General features: G+C 70.1%; 1 protein-coding gene across 1 annotated transcript; it reads right to left on the reverse strand.

Moving 5' to 3' along the window:
• Window positions 1–194: 194 nt before the first annotated feature.
• On the reverse strand, window positions 195–18,224 carry SOCS7 (suppressor of cytokine signaling 7; the record flags this gene model as incomplete). Its single annotated transcript, XM_068171132.1, is given in 12 exon segments — window positions 195–273; window positions 404–480; window positions 576–644; window positions 646–713; window positions 2,535–2,663; window positions 4,653–4,821; window positions 6,098–6,228; window positions 7,436–7,537; window positions 10,711–10,768; window positions 10,770–10,816; window positions 12,358–12,422; window positions 17,170–18,224. Coding segments are annotated over 12 exon segments (1,935 nt in total), but the record flags the coding sequence as incomplete, so codon positions are not given.
• Window positions 18,225–18,734: the final 510 nt, after the last annotated feature.

Consider the following 18,734-nt stretch of genomic DNA (forward strand, 5'->3'; position numbering starts at 1 on the left):
GGCAGGCAGGGCAGGGCAGGGGGCAGGCAGGCAGGGGGGCAGGGCTGGCAGAGGCAGGCAGGCAGGGGGGCAGGCAGGCAGGGGGCAGGCAGGCAGGGGGCAGGCAGGGGGCAGGGGCTGGCAGGGGGCAGGGCTGGCAGGGGGCAGGGCTGGCAGGGGGCAGGGCTGGCAGGGGGCAGCAGCCCCAGACTCACTTGGGCAGGGGCAGCTGGGGGATGAGGGTCGATCCGCACCAGCTGGCGGATGCGGAAGGAGGGAAGGGAAGGCAGGGGGCTGGCAGGGGGCAGGCAGGCAGGGGGCAGGGCAGGCAGGGCAGGCAGGGGCAGGCTGGCAGGGGGCAGGACTGGCAGGGGGCAGGACTGGCAGGGGCAGGACTGGCAGGGGGCAGCAGCCCCAGACTCACTTGGGCAGGGGCAGCTGGGGGATGTGGTCGATCCGCACCAGCTGGCGGATGCGGAAGGAGGGAAGGGAAGGCAGGGGCTGGCAGGGGGCAGGCAGGCAGGGGGCAGGGCAGGCAGGGCAGGCAGGGGGCAGGCTGGCAGGGGGCAGGCAGGGGGCAGCAGCCCCAGACTCACTTGGGCAGGGGGCAGCTGGGGGATGTGGTCGATCCGCACCAGCTGGCGGATGCGGAAGCGGCAGAGGTGGCTGCAGGGACTTGAGGTTGCTGAACCTGGAGACTGGGTACAGCAGCTGCACAGGGGTGGGAGGCAGACCTTGGGCACAGGAGAAAACACCCAGCCCAGGGTGGGTGAGGAGGCCAAGAGAGAGGCTCCTGCTCCCCCTGCCCTGCCCTGCCCTGCAGCCCCTCAGGGTCAGCTCTGATGTGGCCCTGGGCAGCCTGCTCCGGCCGGGGGGCTCCCAGCTGCCTGCAGGGTGACCTTGGAGGGTCCCTTCCAACCCAGGCTGTGAAGGGTTAGATAATTAGCTCTCTGCTCCTAAGGACTCTGCTCTGCCCTGCTGAGGCCACAGCTGGGATGCTGTGCCCAGCCCTGGGCCCCTCAGCTCAAGAAGGAGCTCAGGGAGCTGCCTGGCAGAGCCCAGCCCAGAGGCACAGAGCTGCTGCAGGCAGGGCAACATCTCCCTGGGAGCACAGCCTGAGGAGCTGGGAGCAGAGCAGCCTGAGGGCTGCCCCCAGTGCTGCTGATAAAGCTGGGCAGGGCTGCAGCCAGGCTCTGCTCAGGGATGGCCAAGGACAGCCCAAGGGGGCACTGGGGGCAGCTGGAGCAGAGGAGGAGCCAGAGGAAAGGGAAAGCTTTGTCCCTCTGAGGGGTGCTGAGCCCTGCAGCAGGCTGCCCAGGGAGGCTGTGGAGTCTCCTGCTCTGGAGGCACTCAGAAACCACTTGGGGTGAGCTCCTGGGTGCCCTGCCCTGGGTGCCACAAGCTCCAGAGGTCACTCCCAAGCCCTACCCTTCTGCAGGGTCTGGGCAGCCCCAAGCTGGGCCAGGGCTGCTCATCCTTCAGCTCTCAAGGCCTGGGCACAGAGGCAGAGGTGGCAGCAGCTTGGCTCAAGCAACCTCCCTAACCTCAGCAGGCTGCAAGCCAGCTGCATCCAGCCCCCCCCAGCCTCCTCCTCCTCCTCCCAGGGGAAGGGCAACAGCCAAGCCCCACAGGAGCCAGGAGGTCAGCAGGAGCAGCAGGAGGGAGCTCTGGGGAGCTGAGCTGGCTCCCAGCAGCAGGTTTGGGGCTGTGTGGGGAGGAGGACTCAAAGCTGCTGCCACTCCTGACCCCCCTCCCTGCTGCCTTGGCTCCAAGGACAAGGGAGTGAAAGGCACAGAAGGAGAAGCTCTCCACAGCTGAGATGGGCTCAGAACTGCTGCAGGCAGCTCAGGAAGCTGGGAGCCAGCTCTGGAGAGAGCCAAAGCACAGCAAGCAACTGAAGGCTGGGCTCTGCCCACCCCCCACCCCCCCAAGGCTGCTCCTTCAGCCTCTGGGAGCTCAGCCAGGGGCCCTGGGGGCACAGCACCAGCTCCACACTGGCCCTGGCCACAGCCCCCCACTGCTGTGGGCTGGGAGCAGCCTCCTCCACCCCCTGGGCCAGGCAGGAGGAGAGGACACAGGGCAGAGGCAGGTCCTGAACCTCCTCCCACCAGAGACATGGCAGCAAGGTCAGACTCTGCCCCTCAGGGGTGGAGGGGAGCAGCACCCAGGGGGAGAGGGGAAGGAGTGGAGCCTGGCTGGAGGCTCTGAGCAGCACCCAGGGGGAGAGGGGAAGGACTGGAGCCTGGCTGGAAGCTCTGAGCAGCACCCAGGGGGAGAGGGCCAGGACTGGAGCCTGGCTGGAGGCTCTGAGCAGCACCCAGGGGGAGAGGGCAAGGACTGGAGCCTGCCTGGAGGCTCTGAGCAGCACCCAGGGGGAGAGGGCAAGGACTGGAGCCTGCCTGGAGGCTCTGAGCAGCACCCAGGGGGACAGGGCAAGGACTGGAGCCTGGCTGGAGGCTCTGAGCAGCACCCAGGGGGAGAGGGCAAGGCCTGGAGCCTGGCTGGAGGCTCTGAGCAGCACCCAAGGCCAAGGGCCAAGCACCCCCCAGCCTCACCTGGAACCCTGGACCTGAGGAAGTAGAGGAACTTCCCATTCTTGGAGTGCATGATGGCTCTCTTGATGAACTCCACCACGGACTGGCAGCGGTCCTCAAACTTGGGGTGGCACCAGAGGCTGAAGGTCCCTGCCAGGAGAGCAGAGAGTCAGCCCCTGGGGGCACAGCTGCCAGGAGGGGAAGCTCAGACCCAGCCCTGAGCTGCCCCAGCCCTGAGCTGCCCCAGACCCTGAGCTGCCCCAGCCCTGAGCTGCCCCAGCCCCTGAGCTGCCCCAGCCCCTGAGCTGCCCCAGCCCCTGAGCTGCTCCAGCCCTGAGCTGCCCCAAGCCTGAGCTGCCCCAGCCCTGAGCTGCCCCAGCCCTGAGCTGCCCCAAGCCTGAGCTGCCCCAGCCCTGAGCTGCCCCAAGCCTGAGCTGCTCCAGCCCTGAGCTGCCCCAAGCCTGAGCTGCCCCAGCCCTGAGCTGCCCCAAGCCTGAGCTGCTCCAGCCCTGAGCTGCCCCAAGCCTGAGCTGCCCCAGCCCTGAGCTGCCCCAAGCCTGAGCTGCTCCAAGCCTGAGCTGCCCCAAGCCTGAGCTGCCCCAGCCCTGAGCTGCTCCAAGCCTGAGCTGCCCCAGCCCTGAGCTGCCCCAGCCCTGAGCTGCTCCAAGCCTGAGCTGCCCCAAGCCTGAGCTGCCCCAGACCCTGAGCTGCCCCAGCCCTGAGCTGCCCCAAGCCTGAGCTGCCCCAGCCCTGAGCTGCCCCAAGCCTGAGCTGCCCCAGCCCTGAGCTGCCCCAGCCCTGAGCTGCCCCAAGCCTGAGCTGCCCCAACCCTGAGCTGCCCCAAGCCTGAGCTGCCCCAGCCCTGAGCTGCCCCAAGCCTGAGCTGCCCCAGCCCTGAGCTGCCCCAAGCCTGAGCTGCCCCAAGCCTGAGCTGCCCCAAGCCTGAGCTGCCCCAGCCCTGAGCTGCCCCAGCCCTGAGCTGCCCCAGCCCTGAGCTGCCCCAAGCCTGAGCTGCCCCAAGCCTGAGCTGCTCCAAGCCTGAGCTGCCCCAGCCCTGAGCTGCTCCAAGCCTGAGCTGCCCCAGCCCTGAGCTGCCCCAACCCTGAGCTGCCCCAACCCTGAGCTGCCCCAGGCTGGCTGCTCTCAGAGCTGAGGCAGGGCTTGCAGAGGGCACACCAGTGAGCCCAGTCTGCATGTCCCACTGGTGCTGCCTCAAGAGCTGAGCCTGGGCAGGATGTGACCCCAAGTGTGGCCAGCAGCAGCCTGCAGTGAGTGCTGAAGGCTCAGCTCCAGCAGCTGCCAAGGAAACACATCCAGGCAGCCAAGGCCACCCACAGCTGCCTGAAACAGCCCCAGGGCCTCTGCAGGGAGGCTGCAAAAGGCCTCCAAGCTCACCAAGTCCAAGCACCAACAGGCTGGGGCTGGGCCCTGCCTGGAGGGTGCTCAGGGCCAGGCTGGATGAGGCCTGGAGCAGCCTGGGCTGGGGGGAGGGGTCCCTGCTCATGGCAGGGGGTTGGAGCTGGCTGAGCCTTGAGCTCTCTTCCAACCCTGGCAGCTCTGTGACTCCAGCCCCTGCCTCCTGCTGCTGTGTGGCTGAGCACCCTGCAGAGCTGCTGCTTGGCCTCTGGGGAGGATCTGGCCCAGCCTGCAAGGACCCAGCTGCACCCCCAGGGGTGCTGAGCAGCCTGACAGGTCCCCATGCAGCAGGCCTGGAGCCCCTCCTTGTGCTGGACATGCAACCAAGGATAGCCTCAGTGATCTCCAGAGGTCCCTTCCCACCTCTGCATCCTGACTCCATGCAGCCAAGCACCCTGCAGAGCTGCTGCTCGACCCCTAAGGAGGTCTGCAAGGACCCAGCTGCACCCCAGGGGTGCTGAGCAGCCTGGCAGCTCCCCATGCAGCAGGCCTGGAGCCCCTGCTTGTGCTGGACATGCAGCCAAGGATGGCCTCAGTGCCCTCCAGAGGTCCCTTCCAAGCAGGGGGGGTTGGAGCTGGCTGAGCCCTGAGCTCCTTCCCTGCCAGCCCTGCGCCAGCTGCAGCTCCTCAGGGCAGGGCTGAGGCCACAGAGCTGCTGCTGCCTCCCCTCCTCCTGGCCAGAGCAGGGCTGTGGGCAGCTGGAGGGCTGCCCCAGGCTCTTACCTCTGTAGTGCTCCATCCTGGTGTGGTGAGTGATGCCCTGGGAGCGGAAGCTGAGGCTCAGGATGTACCTGGGGTCGGAGCTGTCTCGCACCAGGAAGGATCCATCCGGCTTCCCCTTCAGCTTCATCTCTGCATCCTCCCAGGTCATTGGCCCCCAGTACCACCCACACTGGCCAAGGCAGACAGACACAGCCTCAGCAGGCTGCTGCAGCACTCAGCATGAAGCACAGGACGGAGCCCAGCAGGGTGAGGCTGGCAGGGACCTCTGCAGCTCACCCCCTGCCCCCCAGCAGGGCTCCCCCAGCAGGGCTCCCCCAGCAGCACAGTGCCCAGGGGGGGTTGGGAGCTCTGCACAGCCTCTCTGGGCAGCCTGCTCCAGGCCCCCAGCAACCTCACACCAAACAGCTTTCTCCTTCTGCTCAGATGGAAGCTCCTGGGCTCCACTTTGTGCCTCTTGCCCTGTCCCTGGGCAGCACTGAGCAGAGCCTGGCCCCAGCCTCTTGCCCCCCAGGCTCCACTCTGTGCCCCTAGCCCTGCCCCTGGGCACCACTGAGCAGAGCCTGGCCCCAGCCTCCTGCCCCCCAGGCTCCACTCTGTGCCCCTTGCCCTGCCCCTGGGCACCACTGAGCAGAGTCTGGCCCCAGCCTCCTGCCCCCCAGGCTCCACTCTGTGCCCCTTGGCCTGCCCCTGGGCACCCCTGAGCAGGGTCTGCCCCCAGCCTCCTGCCCCCCAGGCTCCACTCTGTGCCCCTTGCCCTGCCCCTGGGCAACCCTGAGCAGAGTCTGCCCCCAGCCCCTTGCCCCCTCCCAGCCTTTAGCTCTCCCTCAGCACTGCTCAGCTCCCCTCTGGGGCTGCTCTGCTCCTTTGCTCCCCACAGAGCTGCTCCTCAGCCTCTCTGCAGCCCCTGCTGGACTCCCCCCAGCACTCCTCTGCCTCTCTTGAGCTGGGGGAGCCCAGAGCTGGCCCCAGAGCCCTGTGGCCTCGGTGGGGCTGAGCAGAGCTGCACCTGCTGAGCCTGCAGGAGACCTCCCCTCAGGCTGCTCCACACCACCTCCCCCTGCTCCCTGCCTGCCCCTGGGGGGGTCCTGGCTCAGGCAAGCCTCCTTTGCCTTTGGGGTCAAAGCCCCTGGGGATGCCACCATGGCTGCCCCCACTGGGGAGCCTGAGGGCTGCCTGCTGCTGCCTCAGAGCTCACCACCCCCAAACCTCTTCCCCCCACCCCTTCCATGCCCAACCAATGCTCTCCTGCACCCCAAGGCCTCACCAGGGGGGAGGAGCTCAGCCCAGGCTGGGCCCTGCCGAGCTCTGAGCTGCTGCTGGATGCTGTGAGCCTCCTCCCCCAGCTCTGCCAAGGGACAACTCAAACACTCCCACACCCCCCCCCAGCCCAGAGCCCCAGCTGTGCCCCCCCAGCCCCCCCCCCAGCCCCCCCCCAGCCCCCTCACCTTCTCCAGCTCCCTCAGGCTGGCTGCAAAGCTGCTGGAGTCAGGGCGGTAGAGAGGGCACTGCAGGGCCGGGGGGGGCTGGCCTGGCACCGCCTCTGGCACCCTCAGGGGCACAGCCCTCGGGAAGGCATCTGCAGGGGGACAGAGGACACAGCCCATGGGCTCCCCTGGGGGCACAACAGCCCCCCCAGAGCAGCCTCACCCCCCCAGGGGGCAGCTCAGCCCCCCCAGAGAGCAGCTCAACCCCCTCAGGGAGCAGCTCAACCCCCCAGGGGCTCAGGGCAGGGCTGCAGGGGCCCAGGGCACAGCTCCAGGGGCTCAGGGCACAGCTCCAGGGGCGCAGGGCAGGGCTCCAGGGGCTCAGGGCACAGCTCCAGGGGCCCAGGGCAGAGCTCCAGGGGCCCAGGGCACAGCTCCAGGGGCCCAGGGCACAGCTCCAGGGGCCCAGGGCACAGCTCCAGGGGCCCAGGGCACAGCTCCAGGGGCCCAGGGCACAGCTCCAGGGGCTCAGGGCACGGCTCCAGGGGCCCAGGGCACGGCTCCAGGGGCTCAGGGCACGGCTCCAGGGGCCCAGGGCACAGCTCCAGGGGCCCAGGGCAGAGCTCCAGGGGCTCAGGGCACGGCTCCAGGGGCCCAGGGCACGGCTCCAGGGGCCCAGGGCACGGCTCCAGGGGCCCAGGGCACAGCTCCAGGGGCCCAGGGCAGAGCTCCAGGGGCTCAGGGCACGGCTCCAGGGGCCCAGGGCACGGCTCCAGGGTGCAGGAGGGAGCTGAGCTGAGGCACCCCGGGAGGAGGCCCTCAGGAGAGGCCACAGGGCAGGCAGCAGCTGGCTCCTGCCTGGGCACCAAGCTGCTGCCTTCACCTGCCCCTGCAGCCAGCTGGGAGGGGAGGGAGAAGAGGGCCAGGAGGAAGGAAGCCCTGAAGGAATCCCCAGTGGATGGGGGGGGGGTGGGGAAAGCCTCCTGGGGTGCTGCTGCCAGAGCCTCACAGCCCAGCTCCCCTCCAGCACTGCTGCCAGCCTCTGAGCTGCCCTCAGGTGTGGGGCTGCAGCCCTGCTGAAGCCAAGAGGCACCCCCAGGAGACAGCAAGGGGCTGGGGAGGGAGCAGGAGGAGGAGGAGGAGGAGGAGGAGGAGGAGGAGGAGGAGGAGGAGGAGGAGGAGGCTGCTGCCACCCAGCCCCAGCCCCTGGGCAGCTGTGGGGACAGCCAGGCCACAGCAGGGTCCTGCTGGCCAAACCCCCCCCGGGGTAGTGGGGGGCAGAAAGCTCTTCCCCAGCAGTGCAGGAGCCCTGGAGGGGACAGCCAGGGGCTTGAAGGGGGCTGCTGGGGCTGAGCTGACCTGGGGCATGGGGTGGAGGAGGTGGAGGCAGAGGGAAGGACTGCAGGGAGGAGCCCATGGGACCCACGAGGACAGACGGAGGCAGAGTCCCACTGATATCATCTAGGAGAGAAGAGAGGCAAGAGAGGGTCAGCAGAGAGCACAGCAGGGGAGCAGGCAGCCCCCAGCCAGGGGGAGCAGGCAGCCCCCAGCCAGGGGGGGGAGCAGGCAGCCCCCAGCCAGGGGGGGAGCAGGCAGCCCCCAGCCAGGGGGGGAGCAGGCAGCCCCCAGCCAGGGGAGCAGGCAGCCCCCAGCCAGGGGGGGAGCAGGCAGCCCCCAGCCAGGGGGGGAGCAGGCAGCCCCCAGCCAGGGGGGGAGCAGGCAGCCCCCAGCCAGGGGGGGAGCAGGCAGCCCCCAGCCAGGGGGGGAGCAGGCAGCCCCCAGCCAGGGGGGGAGCAGGCAGCCCCCAGCCAGGGGGGGAGCAGGCAGCCCCCAGCCAGGGGGAGCAGGCAGCCAGGGGGAGCAGGCAGCCCCCAGCAGAGGGGAGCAGGCAGCCCCCAGCCAGGGGAGCAGGCAGCCCCCAGCCAGGGGGGGGAGCAGGCAGCCCCCAGCAGAGGGGGAGCAGGCAGCCCCCAGCCAGAGGGGGAGCAGGCAGCCCCCAGCCAGGGGAGCAGGCAGCCCCCAGCCAGGGGGGGAGCAGGCAGCCCCCAGCAGAGGGGGAGCAGGCAGCCCCCAGCCAGGGGAGCAGGCAGCCCCCAGCCAGGGGGGGAGCAGGCAGCCCCCAGCCAGGGGGAGCAGGCAGCCCCCAGCCAGGGGGGAGCAGGCAGCCCCCAGCCAGAGGGGGAGCAGGCAGCCCCCAGCCAGAGGGGGAGCAGGCAGCCCCCAGCCAGAGGGGGAGCAGGCAGCCCCCAGCCAGGGGGGGAGCAGGCAGCCCCCAGCCAGGGGGGGAGCAGGCAGCCCCCAGCAGAGGGGGGGAGCAGGCAGCCCCCAGCAGAGGGGGGAGCAGGCAGCCCCCAGCCAGGGGAGCAGGCAGCCCCCAGCCAGGGGGGGAGCAGGCAGCCCCCAGCAGAGGGGGAGCAGGCAGCCCCCAGCCAGGGGAGCAGGCAGCCCCCAGCCAGGGGGGGGAGCAGGCAGCCCCCAGCAGAGGGGGAGCAGGCAGCCCCCAGCAGAGGGGGAGCAGGCAGCCCCCAGCCAGGGGGAGCAGGCAGCCCCCAGCCAGGGGGGGAGCAGGCAGCCCCCAGCCAGGGGAGCAGGCAGCCCCCAGCCAGGGGGGGGAGCAGGCAGCCCCCAGCCAGGGGGGGAGCAGGCAGCCCCCAGCCAGGGGGGAGCAGGCAGCCCCCAGCCAGGGGAGCAGGCAGCCCCCAGCCAGGGGAGCAGGCAGCCCCCAGCAGAGGGGAGCAGGCAGCCCCCAGCCAGGGGGGGAGCAGGCAGCCCCCAGCAGAGGGGAGCAGGCAGCCCCCAGCCAGGGGGGGAGCAGGCAGCCCCCAGCCAGGGGGGGAGCAGGCAGCCCCCAGCCAGGGGGGGGAGCAGGCAGCCCCCAGCCAGGGGGGGAGCAGGCAGCCCCCAGCCAGGGGGGGAGCAGGCAGCCCCCAGCCAGGGGGGGAGCAGGCAGCCCCCAGCCAGGGGGGGAGCAGGCAGCCCCCAGCCAGGGGGAGCAGGCAGCCAGGGGGTGCAGGCAGCCCCCAGCAGAGGGGGGGAGCAGGCAGCCCCCAGCAGAGGGGAGCAGGCAGCCCCCAGCAGAGGGGAGCAGGCAGCCCCCAGCAGAGGGGAGCAGGCAGCCCCCAGCAGAGGGGGGGAGCAGGCAGCCCCCAGCCAGGGGAGCAGGCAGCCCCCAGCAGAGGGGGGGGAGCAGGCAGCCCCCAGCCAGAGGGGAGCAGGCAGCCCCCAGCAGAGGGGAGCAGGCAGCCCCCAGCAGAGGGGGAGCAGGCAGCCCCCAGCAGAGGGGGAGCAGGCAGCCCCCAGCAGAGGGGAGCAGGCAGCCCCCAGCCAGGGGAGCAGGCAGCCCCCAGCCAGGGGGAGCAGGCAGCCCCCAGCCAGGGGGAGCAGGCAGCCCCCAGCCAGGGGGAGCAGGCAGCCCCCAGCCAGGGGAGCAGGCAGCCCCCAGCCAGGGGAGCAGGCAGCCCCCAGCCAGGGGAGCAGGCAGCCCCCAGCCAGGGGGAGCAGGCAGCCAGGGGGAGCAGGCAGCCCCCAGCCAGAGGGGGAGCAGGCAGCCCCCAGCCAGGGGGAGCAGGCAGCCCCCAGCCAGAGGGGAGCAGGCAGCCCCCAGCCAGAGGGGAGCAGGCAGCCCCCAGCCAGGGGGGGAGCAGGCAGCCCCCAGCCAGGGGGGAGCAGGCAGCCCCCAGCCAGGGGGGGAGCAGGCAGCCCCCAGCCAGGGGGGGAGCAGGCAGCCCCCAGCCAGGGGGGGGAGCAGGCAGCCCCCAGCCAGGGGGGGAGCAGGCAGCCCCCAGCCAGGGGGGGGAGCAGGCAGCCCCCAGCAGAGGGGGGGAGCAGGCAGCCCCCAGCAGGCAGCCCCCAGCAGAGGGGGGAGGGCTGGCAGGGAGCTCACAGGATCACAGGATCAGGCAGGGTGGGAAGGGACCCCAAGGCTCAGGCAGCCCCCAGCCCCCTGCCACGGGCAGGGACAGCCCACACCAGGCCAGGCCTGGCCACAGCCTCCTCCAGCCTGGGCTTAAAGACCCCCAGGGGCAGGCCCCCAACCACCTCCCTGCACAAACCCATCCCAGGCCTTCACCACTCTCATAGGGACGAACTTCCTCCTCTCCTCCCCTCCAGCCTCAATCTCCCCACCCCCAGCTCCATTCCATCCCCCCCAGCCCTATCCCTCCCTGACACCCTCAGCAGTCCCTCCCCAGCCCTCCTGCCAGGCTGCTCAGCACTCCTGGGGGTGCAGCTGGGTCCTTGCAGGCTGGGCCAGATCCTCCCCAGAGGCCAAGCAGCAGCTCTGCAGGGTGCTCAGCCACACAGCAGCAGGAGGGCAGGGGCTGGAGTCACAGAGCTGCCAGGGTTGGAAGGGAGCTCAAGGCTCAGCCAGCTCCAACCCCCTGCCATCAGCAGGGACCCCTCCCCCCAGCCCAGGCTGCTCCAGGCCTCATCCAGCCTGGCCCTGAGCACCTCCAGGCAGGGGCCAGCCCCAGCCTCCCCTGGGCAGCCTGTGCCTGAGCAGCCAGAAGCCCTCTGCCAAGGGAGGGTGAGGCAGGCAGGCAGCCCCCTGCTGCAGCCCCCTGCTCAAGGATGCTGCTGCAGGTCCCACAGCCCCCAGGCAGGGCCAGCCAAGCACAGGCTGCCCCAGGTCCTACCTAGCAGGCTGAGGCTCCTTCGTGGTGGAGGAGGTGGAGTTGGAGGCTGGGGGGAGGCAAGGCCCCCGCTGGGAGATGTCCACATCCACCAGGGACACTGTCTCACCTGCAGGGAGCAGAGGGAGCAAGGCTGTCAGCAGGGCAGCTCTGCACAGCCTCACCAGGGGCAGCTGGGGGGCAGCAGGGGCAGCAACCTCTGCAGGGTGAGCTCATGGCCCAGGATCAGCCCCAGCAGGGTGAGGAGCTGGGGACAGGGCACAGGGGCAGGGGCAGCAACCTTTGGAGGAGCTCAGGGCCCAGGATCAACCCCAGCAGGGTGAGGATCTGGGGACAGGAGCAGCAACCTCTGCAGGAGCTCATGGCTCAAATCCACCCCAGCAGAGTGGGGAGCTGGGGGCAAGGGCAGGGGCAACAACCTCTGCAGGCTCTGGAGGATAAACTCATGGCCCAGAATCAGTCTCAGGGAGGTGAGGAGCTGGGGGAAGGGGCAGCAACCTCTGGAGGAGCTCATGGTCCAGGATCAACCCCAGCAGGGTGGGGAGCTGGGGACAGGGGCAGCAACCTCTGCAGGGTGAGCTCATGGCTCAAATCCACCCCAGCAGAGTGGGGAGCTGGGGACAGGGGACAAGGGAAGAGGCAGCAACCTCTGGAGGAGCTCATGGCCCAGGATCAACCCCAGCAGGGTGGGGAGCTGGGGACAGGGGACAAGGGAAGGGGCAGCAACCTCTGCAGGTTCTGGAGGATGAACTCATAGCCCAGAATCAGTTCCAGTGAGGTGGGGAGCTGGGGACAGGGGACAAGGGAAGGGGCAACAACCACTGGAGGAGCTCATGGCCCAAGATCAACCCCAGCAGAGTGAGGAGCTGGGGACAGGGGAAGGGGCAACAACCTCTGCAGGCTCTGGAGGATGAACTCAGGGCTCAAATCCACCCCAGCAGGTGGGGAGCTGGGGACAGGGCACAGGGGAAGGGGCAGCAACCTCTGGAGGAGCTCATGGCCCAGGATCAACCCCAGCAGGGTGGGGAGCTGGGGACAGGGGAAGGGGCAACAACCGCTGCAGGCTCTGGAGGATGAACTCATGGCCCAGAATCAGTCCCAGTGAGGTGGGGAGCTGGGGGCAGAGGCAGCAACCTCTGGAGGAGCTCATGGCCCAGGATCAACCCCAGCAGGGTGGGGAGCTGGGGACAGGGGACAAGGGAAGGGGCAGCAACCTCTGCAGGGTGAGCTCATGGCTCAAATCCACCCCAGCAGGGTGAGGAGCTGGGGGCAGGGGCAGCAACCTCTGCAGGGTGAGCTCATGGCTCAAATCCACCCCAGCAGAGTGGGGAGCTGGGGGCAGGGGCAGCAACCTCTGCAGGGTGAGCTCATGGCTCAAATCCACCCCAGCAGAGTGGGGAGCTGGGGACAGGGCACAGGGGAAGGGGCAACAGCCACTGGAGGAGCTCATGGCCCAGGATCAACCCCAGCAGGGTGGGGAGCTGGGGAGAGGGGCAGCAACCTCTGCAGGCTCTGGAGGATAAATTCAGGGCTCAAATCCACCCCAGCAGGGTGGGGAGCTGGGGAGATCAGGCAGCCCACCCCCTCCCCAGGGGGCTGAAGCAGCTGCAGCTCCTCTGAGGCCAGGCTGGAGAGCTGCCAGAGCCTTACCTGTGAAGAGAGGGCTGAACACCACCGGGGAAAAGGCACTTTGGGTTCTTGTCAGTTTGTGTTTCCTGGGGGGGAGGAGGAGGAGGAGAAAGCTGCAGTCAGAGAAGGCTTCCCACCACCCAGGCCAACCTTCCCCCTCCTTCAGAGCTGAGTCAGCTCCCCCAGCAGCACCTGGGCTGAAGCAGGGCAGCCAAGCAGTGAAGCTGGGGCTGGGGGCTGTCCTCTGCTGGGAAGCAGAACCCCCTGAGCTAGGTTTAGATGCCTGAGGAAGCCCAAAGGGGAGGAGGAGACTCCACAGCCTCTCTGGGGCAGCCTCCAGCACCCTCACAGCAAAGGCTTTGGCTCCTCCTGCTCAGCTGCAAGCTCCTGGGCTCCACTTTGTGCCCCTTTGGACTGCCCCTGGGGCACCACTGAGCAGAGCCTGGGCCCAGCCTCTTGTCCCCCAGGCTCCACTCTGTGCCCCTTGCCCTGCCCCTGGGCACCACTGAGCAGAGCCTGGACCCAGCCTCTTGCCCCCTCAGCCTCTTGGACCTCTGGAGCCCAACCAGCCCAAGCCCCCCTGCCCCCCAGCAGGGCTCCCCCAGCAGCACAGTGCCCAGGGTGGGTTGGGAGCTCTGCACAACCTCTCTGGGCAGCCTGCTCCAGGCCTCCAGCAGCCTCACACCAAACAGCTTTCTGCTCCTGGGCTCCACTCTGTGCCCCTTGCCCTGCCCCTGGGCAGCACTGAGCAGAGCCTGGCCCCAGCCTCTTGCCCCCCAGGCTCCACTCTGTGCCTCTTGCCCTGTCCCTGGGCAGCACTGAGCAGAGCCTGGCCCCAGCCTCCTGCCCCCCAGGCTCCACTCTGTGCCCCTTGCCCTGCCCCTGGGCACCCCTGAGCAGAGCCTGGCCCCAGCCTCTTGCCCCCCAGGCTCCACTCTGTGCCCCTTGCCCTGCCCCTGGGCAGCACTGAGCAGAGTCTGGCCTCAGCCTCTTGCCCCCCCAGCTCACACTGGAGCCCAGAGGCTCCCAGGAGGAGGTTACTCCAAGTTCCTGCAACTCCCCTGTGCTGGTGAGAGAAAAGGCTCTCCCTCCAGCCCCCCCTCCCTTGCAGGCAGCTGACTGCACCCCTGGGATCTGCAGGAGCTCCCCAGAGCACCCAGGAGGTCATCCAGGCCTCCCCAGGGCTCACACTGCTCCCCTTGGAGGTCTTCTCCTCCCTCCAGCCTCCTCCCCAGCAAGGACTTGACCCTGAGCCTTGTGCTTCACTCCTCCATCTCTGCTCACAGCCTCCTGAAGCCCTCCCTGGAGGTGCTCAGGGCCAGGCTGGGGGAGGAGCAGCCTGGGCTGGTGGGAGATGTCCCTTGCCCCTGGCAGGGGTGGGGGGGGGAAGGGACCCTGACCCTTGAAGGTTCCCTTCCAACCCAACCCCCTGCAGATCCCTAAGGGCTGGACACCAAACCTCCTCCCACAGCCCCACTCCAGGGGAGACTTCTCCCCCCCACCCCCTGGGGAAGGCTCCCAGGCAGCAGATGCAAGGAGGGCTGCTCCAGAGGGAGCAGGAAGCTGAGCTCTGAGCTCAGAGAGAGCACCCTGGGAGCATGCAGCAGATGGAGGAGGCCTTCACCTCCTGCCAGGGCTGAGCCACCCAGCTGTGAGCTAAAGCCCCTCTAATGCCAGCAGCTCAGGGAGCAAAGCACTCAGAGCTCCTCCCCCTGATGGCTCAGCCCCCAGGGCTGGGCTGGGCCGGGCAGGGGTCTCCAGGCCTCTCACACCTCCACCTCCCCTTTGGAGGAGGGCAGTTGGTCAGCCATGCAACCTCCACCCCCCAAAAAAAACCTCCTCCCCCACTCCTGGGCTCAGGGAGGAGCAGCTCTGCCCCCAGCCTGGCAGGCAGCTGGGGAGGAGCAGGGCTGGCACCAGGCTGGCACCACAGCAGGGACACTCTGCAGCCACCAGCTGGGGAGGTTCCTCCTTCCCAGCAGCAGGAGAGCAAGAAAGGGCTCAGGGAATCCCAGGGTGGGGCTGGAAGGGACCTCTGGAGCCCACCCAGCCCAAGCCCCCCCCTGCCCCCCAGCAGGGCACCCCCAGCACAATGCCCAGCAGCAGCACAGTGCCCAGGGGGGGTTGGGAGCTCTGCACAACCTCTCTGGGCAGCCTGCTCCAGGCCTCCAGCAGCCTCACACCAAACAGCTTTCTCCTCCTGGGCTCCACTCTGTGCCCCTTGGCCTGCCCCTGGGCACCACTGAGCAGAGTCTGCCCCCAGCCTCTTGCCCCCCAGGTTCCACTCTGTGCCTCTTGGCCTGCCCCTAGGCAGCACTGAGCAAAGCCTGGCCCCAGCCTCTTGCCCCCCAGGCTCCACTTTGTGCCTCTTGCCCTGTCCCTGGGCACCACTGAGCAGAGTCTGCCCCCAGCCTCTTGCCCCCAGGCTCCACTCTGTGCCTCTTGCCCTGCCCCTGGGCACCACTGAGCAGAGTCTGCCCCCAGCCTCTTGCCCCCAGGCTCCACTCTGTGCCCCTTGCCCTGCCCCTGGGCACCACTGAGCAGAGTCTGCCCCCAGCCTCCTGCCCCCCAGGCTCCACTCTGTGCCTCTTGCCCTGCCCCTGGGCACCACTGAGCAGAGCCTGCCCCCAGCCTCCTGCCCCCCAGGCTCCACTCTGTGCCCCTTGCCCTGCCCCTGGGCACCACTGAGCAGAGCCTGCCCCCAGCCTCCTGCCCCCCAGGCTCCACTCTGTGCCCCTTGCCCTGTCCCTGGGCACCACTGAGCAGAGTCTGGCCCCAGCCTCCTGCCCCCCAGGCTCCACTCTGTGCCTCTTGCCCTGCCCCTGGGCAGCACTGAGCAGAGTCTGGCCCCAGCCTCTTGCCCCCCAGGCTCCACTCTGTGCCCCTTGCCCTGCCCCTGGGCAGCACTGAGCAGGGTCTGCCCCCAGCCCCCTGCCCCCTCCCAGCCTTTAGCTCCTTGCTGAGCTCCCCCCTGGGGCTGCTACTCTCCAGGCTCTCAGAGCTGAGCAGCTCTGTCCCCTCAGCACCTCCAGCAGCCCCTGCTGGGCTCTCCCCAGCAGCTCCTAGGAGGCTCTCCTTGGAGCCCAGAGCTGGAGCCAGGACTGCCAACCATAAAGCTACTTTGAGCAGCTCCTGGTGAGGTCCAGCTCCATCCTGCCCTCAGGAGGGACAGTGGGTGGGAGGCCCCAGGGAGGGTGAAGCAGCCCCCAGGGAGGGTGAAGCAGCCCCCAGGGAGGGTGAAGCAGCCCCCAGGGAGGGTGAAGCAGCCCCCAGGGAGGGTGAAGCAGCCCCCAGGGAGGGTGAAGCAGCCCCCAGGGAGGGTGAAGCAGCCCCCAGGGAGGGTGAAGCAGCCCCCAGGGAGGGCCAAGCTGCCCCCAGGGAGGGCCAAGCTGCCCCCAGGGAGGGCCAAGCTGCCCCCAGGGAGGGCCAAGCTGCCCCCAGGGAGGGCCAAGCTGCCCCCAGGGAGGGCCAAGCTGCCCCCAGGGAGGGTCAAGCTGCCCCCAGGGAGGGTCAAGCTGCCCTGGGAGGTCACTTTGGGCTCCTGGCTGCATTTCTTGGGCTGCTTTTGGGTCAGCATCTTCAGGAGGGAGGCTGAGGGAAAGCTCCCTGGGAGCCAGCTCAACAGGTCTCCAGCTGGCCCCAGGAGGCAACACCTCCCTCCCTCCCTCCCCCCCCCCAAGAAAAGGCCCTGCAGAGGTTAAGCAACCCAGGGGGGGGACAGGAGTGGGCTGGAAAATTCCACCCCAGGAGCTCCTGCTGCTCCTGGGCTGGCAGCACAGACCTTGGGCACGTTCTCCCTGCCTGCTCCACCAGGAATTCCACTCCTGCTGCTGGAAAGGCTCCAGGCAGTGGTTTCTGGAGCACAGGAGGCCCAGCTCCAGCAGAGCCTGAGCAGAGAGGGTCCAGAGCAGCCCTCTCCCCTCCCCAGCTGGCACCCAGCAGCTCCTGGCTCCTGCCAGAGCACAAGGCTGGAGCAGGGCAAGCAGCTGAAGGGTGCTGGAGCCCGGGGAGCAGGGCTGAGGAAGAGGGGGAGGCAGAGCCCCACCTCAGCAGGTGCCAGGATTTGTCCCTCCAGCCATCTCCTGCCCATGGAGCACTGGGAGGGCAGCAGCCCCCTCCCCACACCATGGAGGCCAGGACCCAACTGGGAGCCTCAGGGAATTGCTCTACAAGGGACAGGAGGGTGAGAGGAAGCAGAGCCCTGGGGGCTCAGTGCCCTGGGGGGGGGCTCAGTGTGGTGCCACCAGAGGCCAGCCTGGGGCTCCAGCAGCTTCTCCACCTGCCCCCAGCTCCTGGAGGGTTTTCCACCACCCCCTCTGCAGATGGAGGGCCCAGGGCAGCCTGCCCCTGCCCCTCCTGACCCCCCTGGAGAAGAGGAGGCCTCAAGAACCGCTCAGAAGAGACCCAGGCTCGGGGCTGAGGGACATGCACGGGGGCCAGGGAGACATGGAATGGTCTGGGGTGGAGCAGACCTTGGCAGATCAGCCAGGTCCACTTCAGCACCACAGCTCTGAGACCCCCTCCAGGGATGGGGGTTCCACCACAGCCCCTTCGGGGGAAGAAACTGCCCCCCAAATCCAACTGCCCCCCGCAGGACAGCTCCCAGCCCTGCCAGTCCCCCCCGGGCAAGCCATCAGCCCGCTGCCACCCCCTCAGCCCGCCCCGGGGGCTCACAAAGCGCCCCCCTGCCAGCTCCCATCCAGCTCTCCCAGCTGCCGCCGCCGCCGGTGGCTGCTCCCAGCGACCCCAACCCCACGGCGCCGCCGCCCCAGGTCACCCCCAAAGCCCCAGCCCGGCCGAGCCCCCCCGCAGTACCCGCGGACCCCGCCGTACCTGCCCGCCTCCTGCTCTCGGCCGCGGGCCCCGCAGACATCGGTCAGGCTGCCGGTCGAGGCGGGCAGCTCGCCGGCGCGCCGGCCCTCGGTGCCGGTGATGGCGGCGTCCCCGGTGGCCGAGCCCCCGCTGCAGCTCTTGGTGCGGAAGAGGCGGCTGAGACGGATCTTCAACGAGCCCTTCCTGGCGCCGGCTCCCCCGGGGGCGACGGGAGGCGGCGGCACGGGGCCGCCGGTACCGGCGGCTCCTCTCCCGGCGGCGGCGGCGGCGGCGCGGGGGGCTCCGCGGCCGGGGGACCCGGGCTCCTCGTCGGAGCAGCTCCCGGCCTCGTCGGGCTCCAGCGCTTCCAGCACCAGTAACGCGTCGCTGGTTTCTTCGGCGGCGGGTCCGCTCGGGGGCGGCTGGCCGAGGCAGGGGCAGGGGCAGGGGCATCCCGCCGGTCCCTTGGTGGCCAGCCCGGGCGGTCGCAGCCCCAGCGCCGCCAGCTGCAGCTCCAGCCCGCCCGCCGGTGCCGCTCCCCAGCGCGCCGCCGCTTTGGGCTCCAGGGCGCAGCGGTGCCGCGGGCACAGCAGCTCTCCGCCGCCTCCCACCGGGTCCCCCCCGCCGAGGATGATGCCGCCGCCGCCGCCACCATCGCCGCCGCCGCCGCCCCCCACCGCCGGGCCGCCCTCCTCGCCGGGCCGCCCCTCCGCCGCGTTGCGGAACACCATCAGCTGCGGCGGAGGCCGCGGGCTCCGGAGAACCCCGCCGCCCGGTAACGCGGCCATAGGCAGCCGGCCTCCGCCGGGGCCCAACGGCCCCGAACCCATCGCGCCGGTACCGGCGCCGCCCGCCGCTCCCGCCTCCGGCCCGGCCCCATAGCCCAGCAGGCGGCTGAGCACACGGTAAGAGGCCGCGGCGGCCGCCGCCGCCTCCCCGTCCCGCAGCTCGGTTCGCTGCATGGCTACGGCCGCCGCATGGCTCCCGGGACCGGGCCGGGCCGCTGCCGCCGCCCTCCCACGGCCTCGGCCGCCGCCGCCGCCGCCACGGCTCCTCCTCCCCCCAGCTCCGCGGCGACGGCCGCGCAGAGCCCCGCCCGCCGACTTCCGCCTCAAGCCCCGCCCCTCACACTAACCGCGCGTCCTCATTGGCTGGGGCCGCGCCCCCCGCGCCGAGACCACGCCCTCGTGGACACGCCCCCTCCCCCGCTCCCCTCCAGGGGCGGCCCCGCTCCGGACCCCGGCACCCACCGGAGGCAGCGGCGGAGGACATTGCGGGGGGGGCACAAACGGCTTAAGGGGGGATCGGGAGCCGGCGGGACCGGCGCAGGAGCCTGGAGCGGCCCTGGCAGCGTCCTCGGGGAGGATGCGCCGGGCAGAGATGGCGGAGCGAGGAGGGAAACTGAGGCACGGTCGGCCGGCAGCTCGGATCGCGAGTCCTGCACGGCGCTGCACGGCTCCGCTCGGCGCTGCACGGCTCCGCTCCGCTCCGCTCTGCACGGCCTTTGCCTTTGCCTCTTGACGGCCTTTGCACGGCTCTCGCACGGCTCTTGGTTCTTGCTCGGCTCTTGGCACGGTTCTGCACCG

Source organism: Melanerpes formicivorus, unplaced genomic scaffold (assembly GCF_026170545.1).
Source record: "Melanerpes formicivorus ecotype bairdi unplaced genomic scaffold, bMelFor1.0.p_v2 SCAF_1931, whole genome shotgun sequence".
Lineage (NCBI taxonomy): Eukaryota > Metazoa > Chordata > Aves > Piciformes > Picidae > Melanerpes > Melanerpes formicivorus.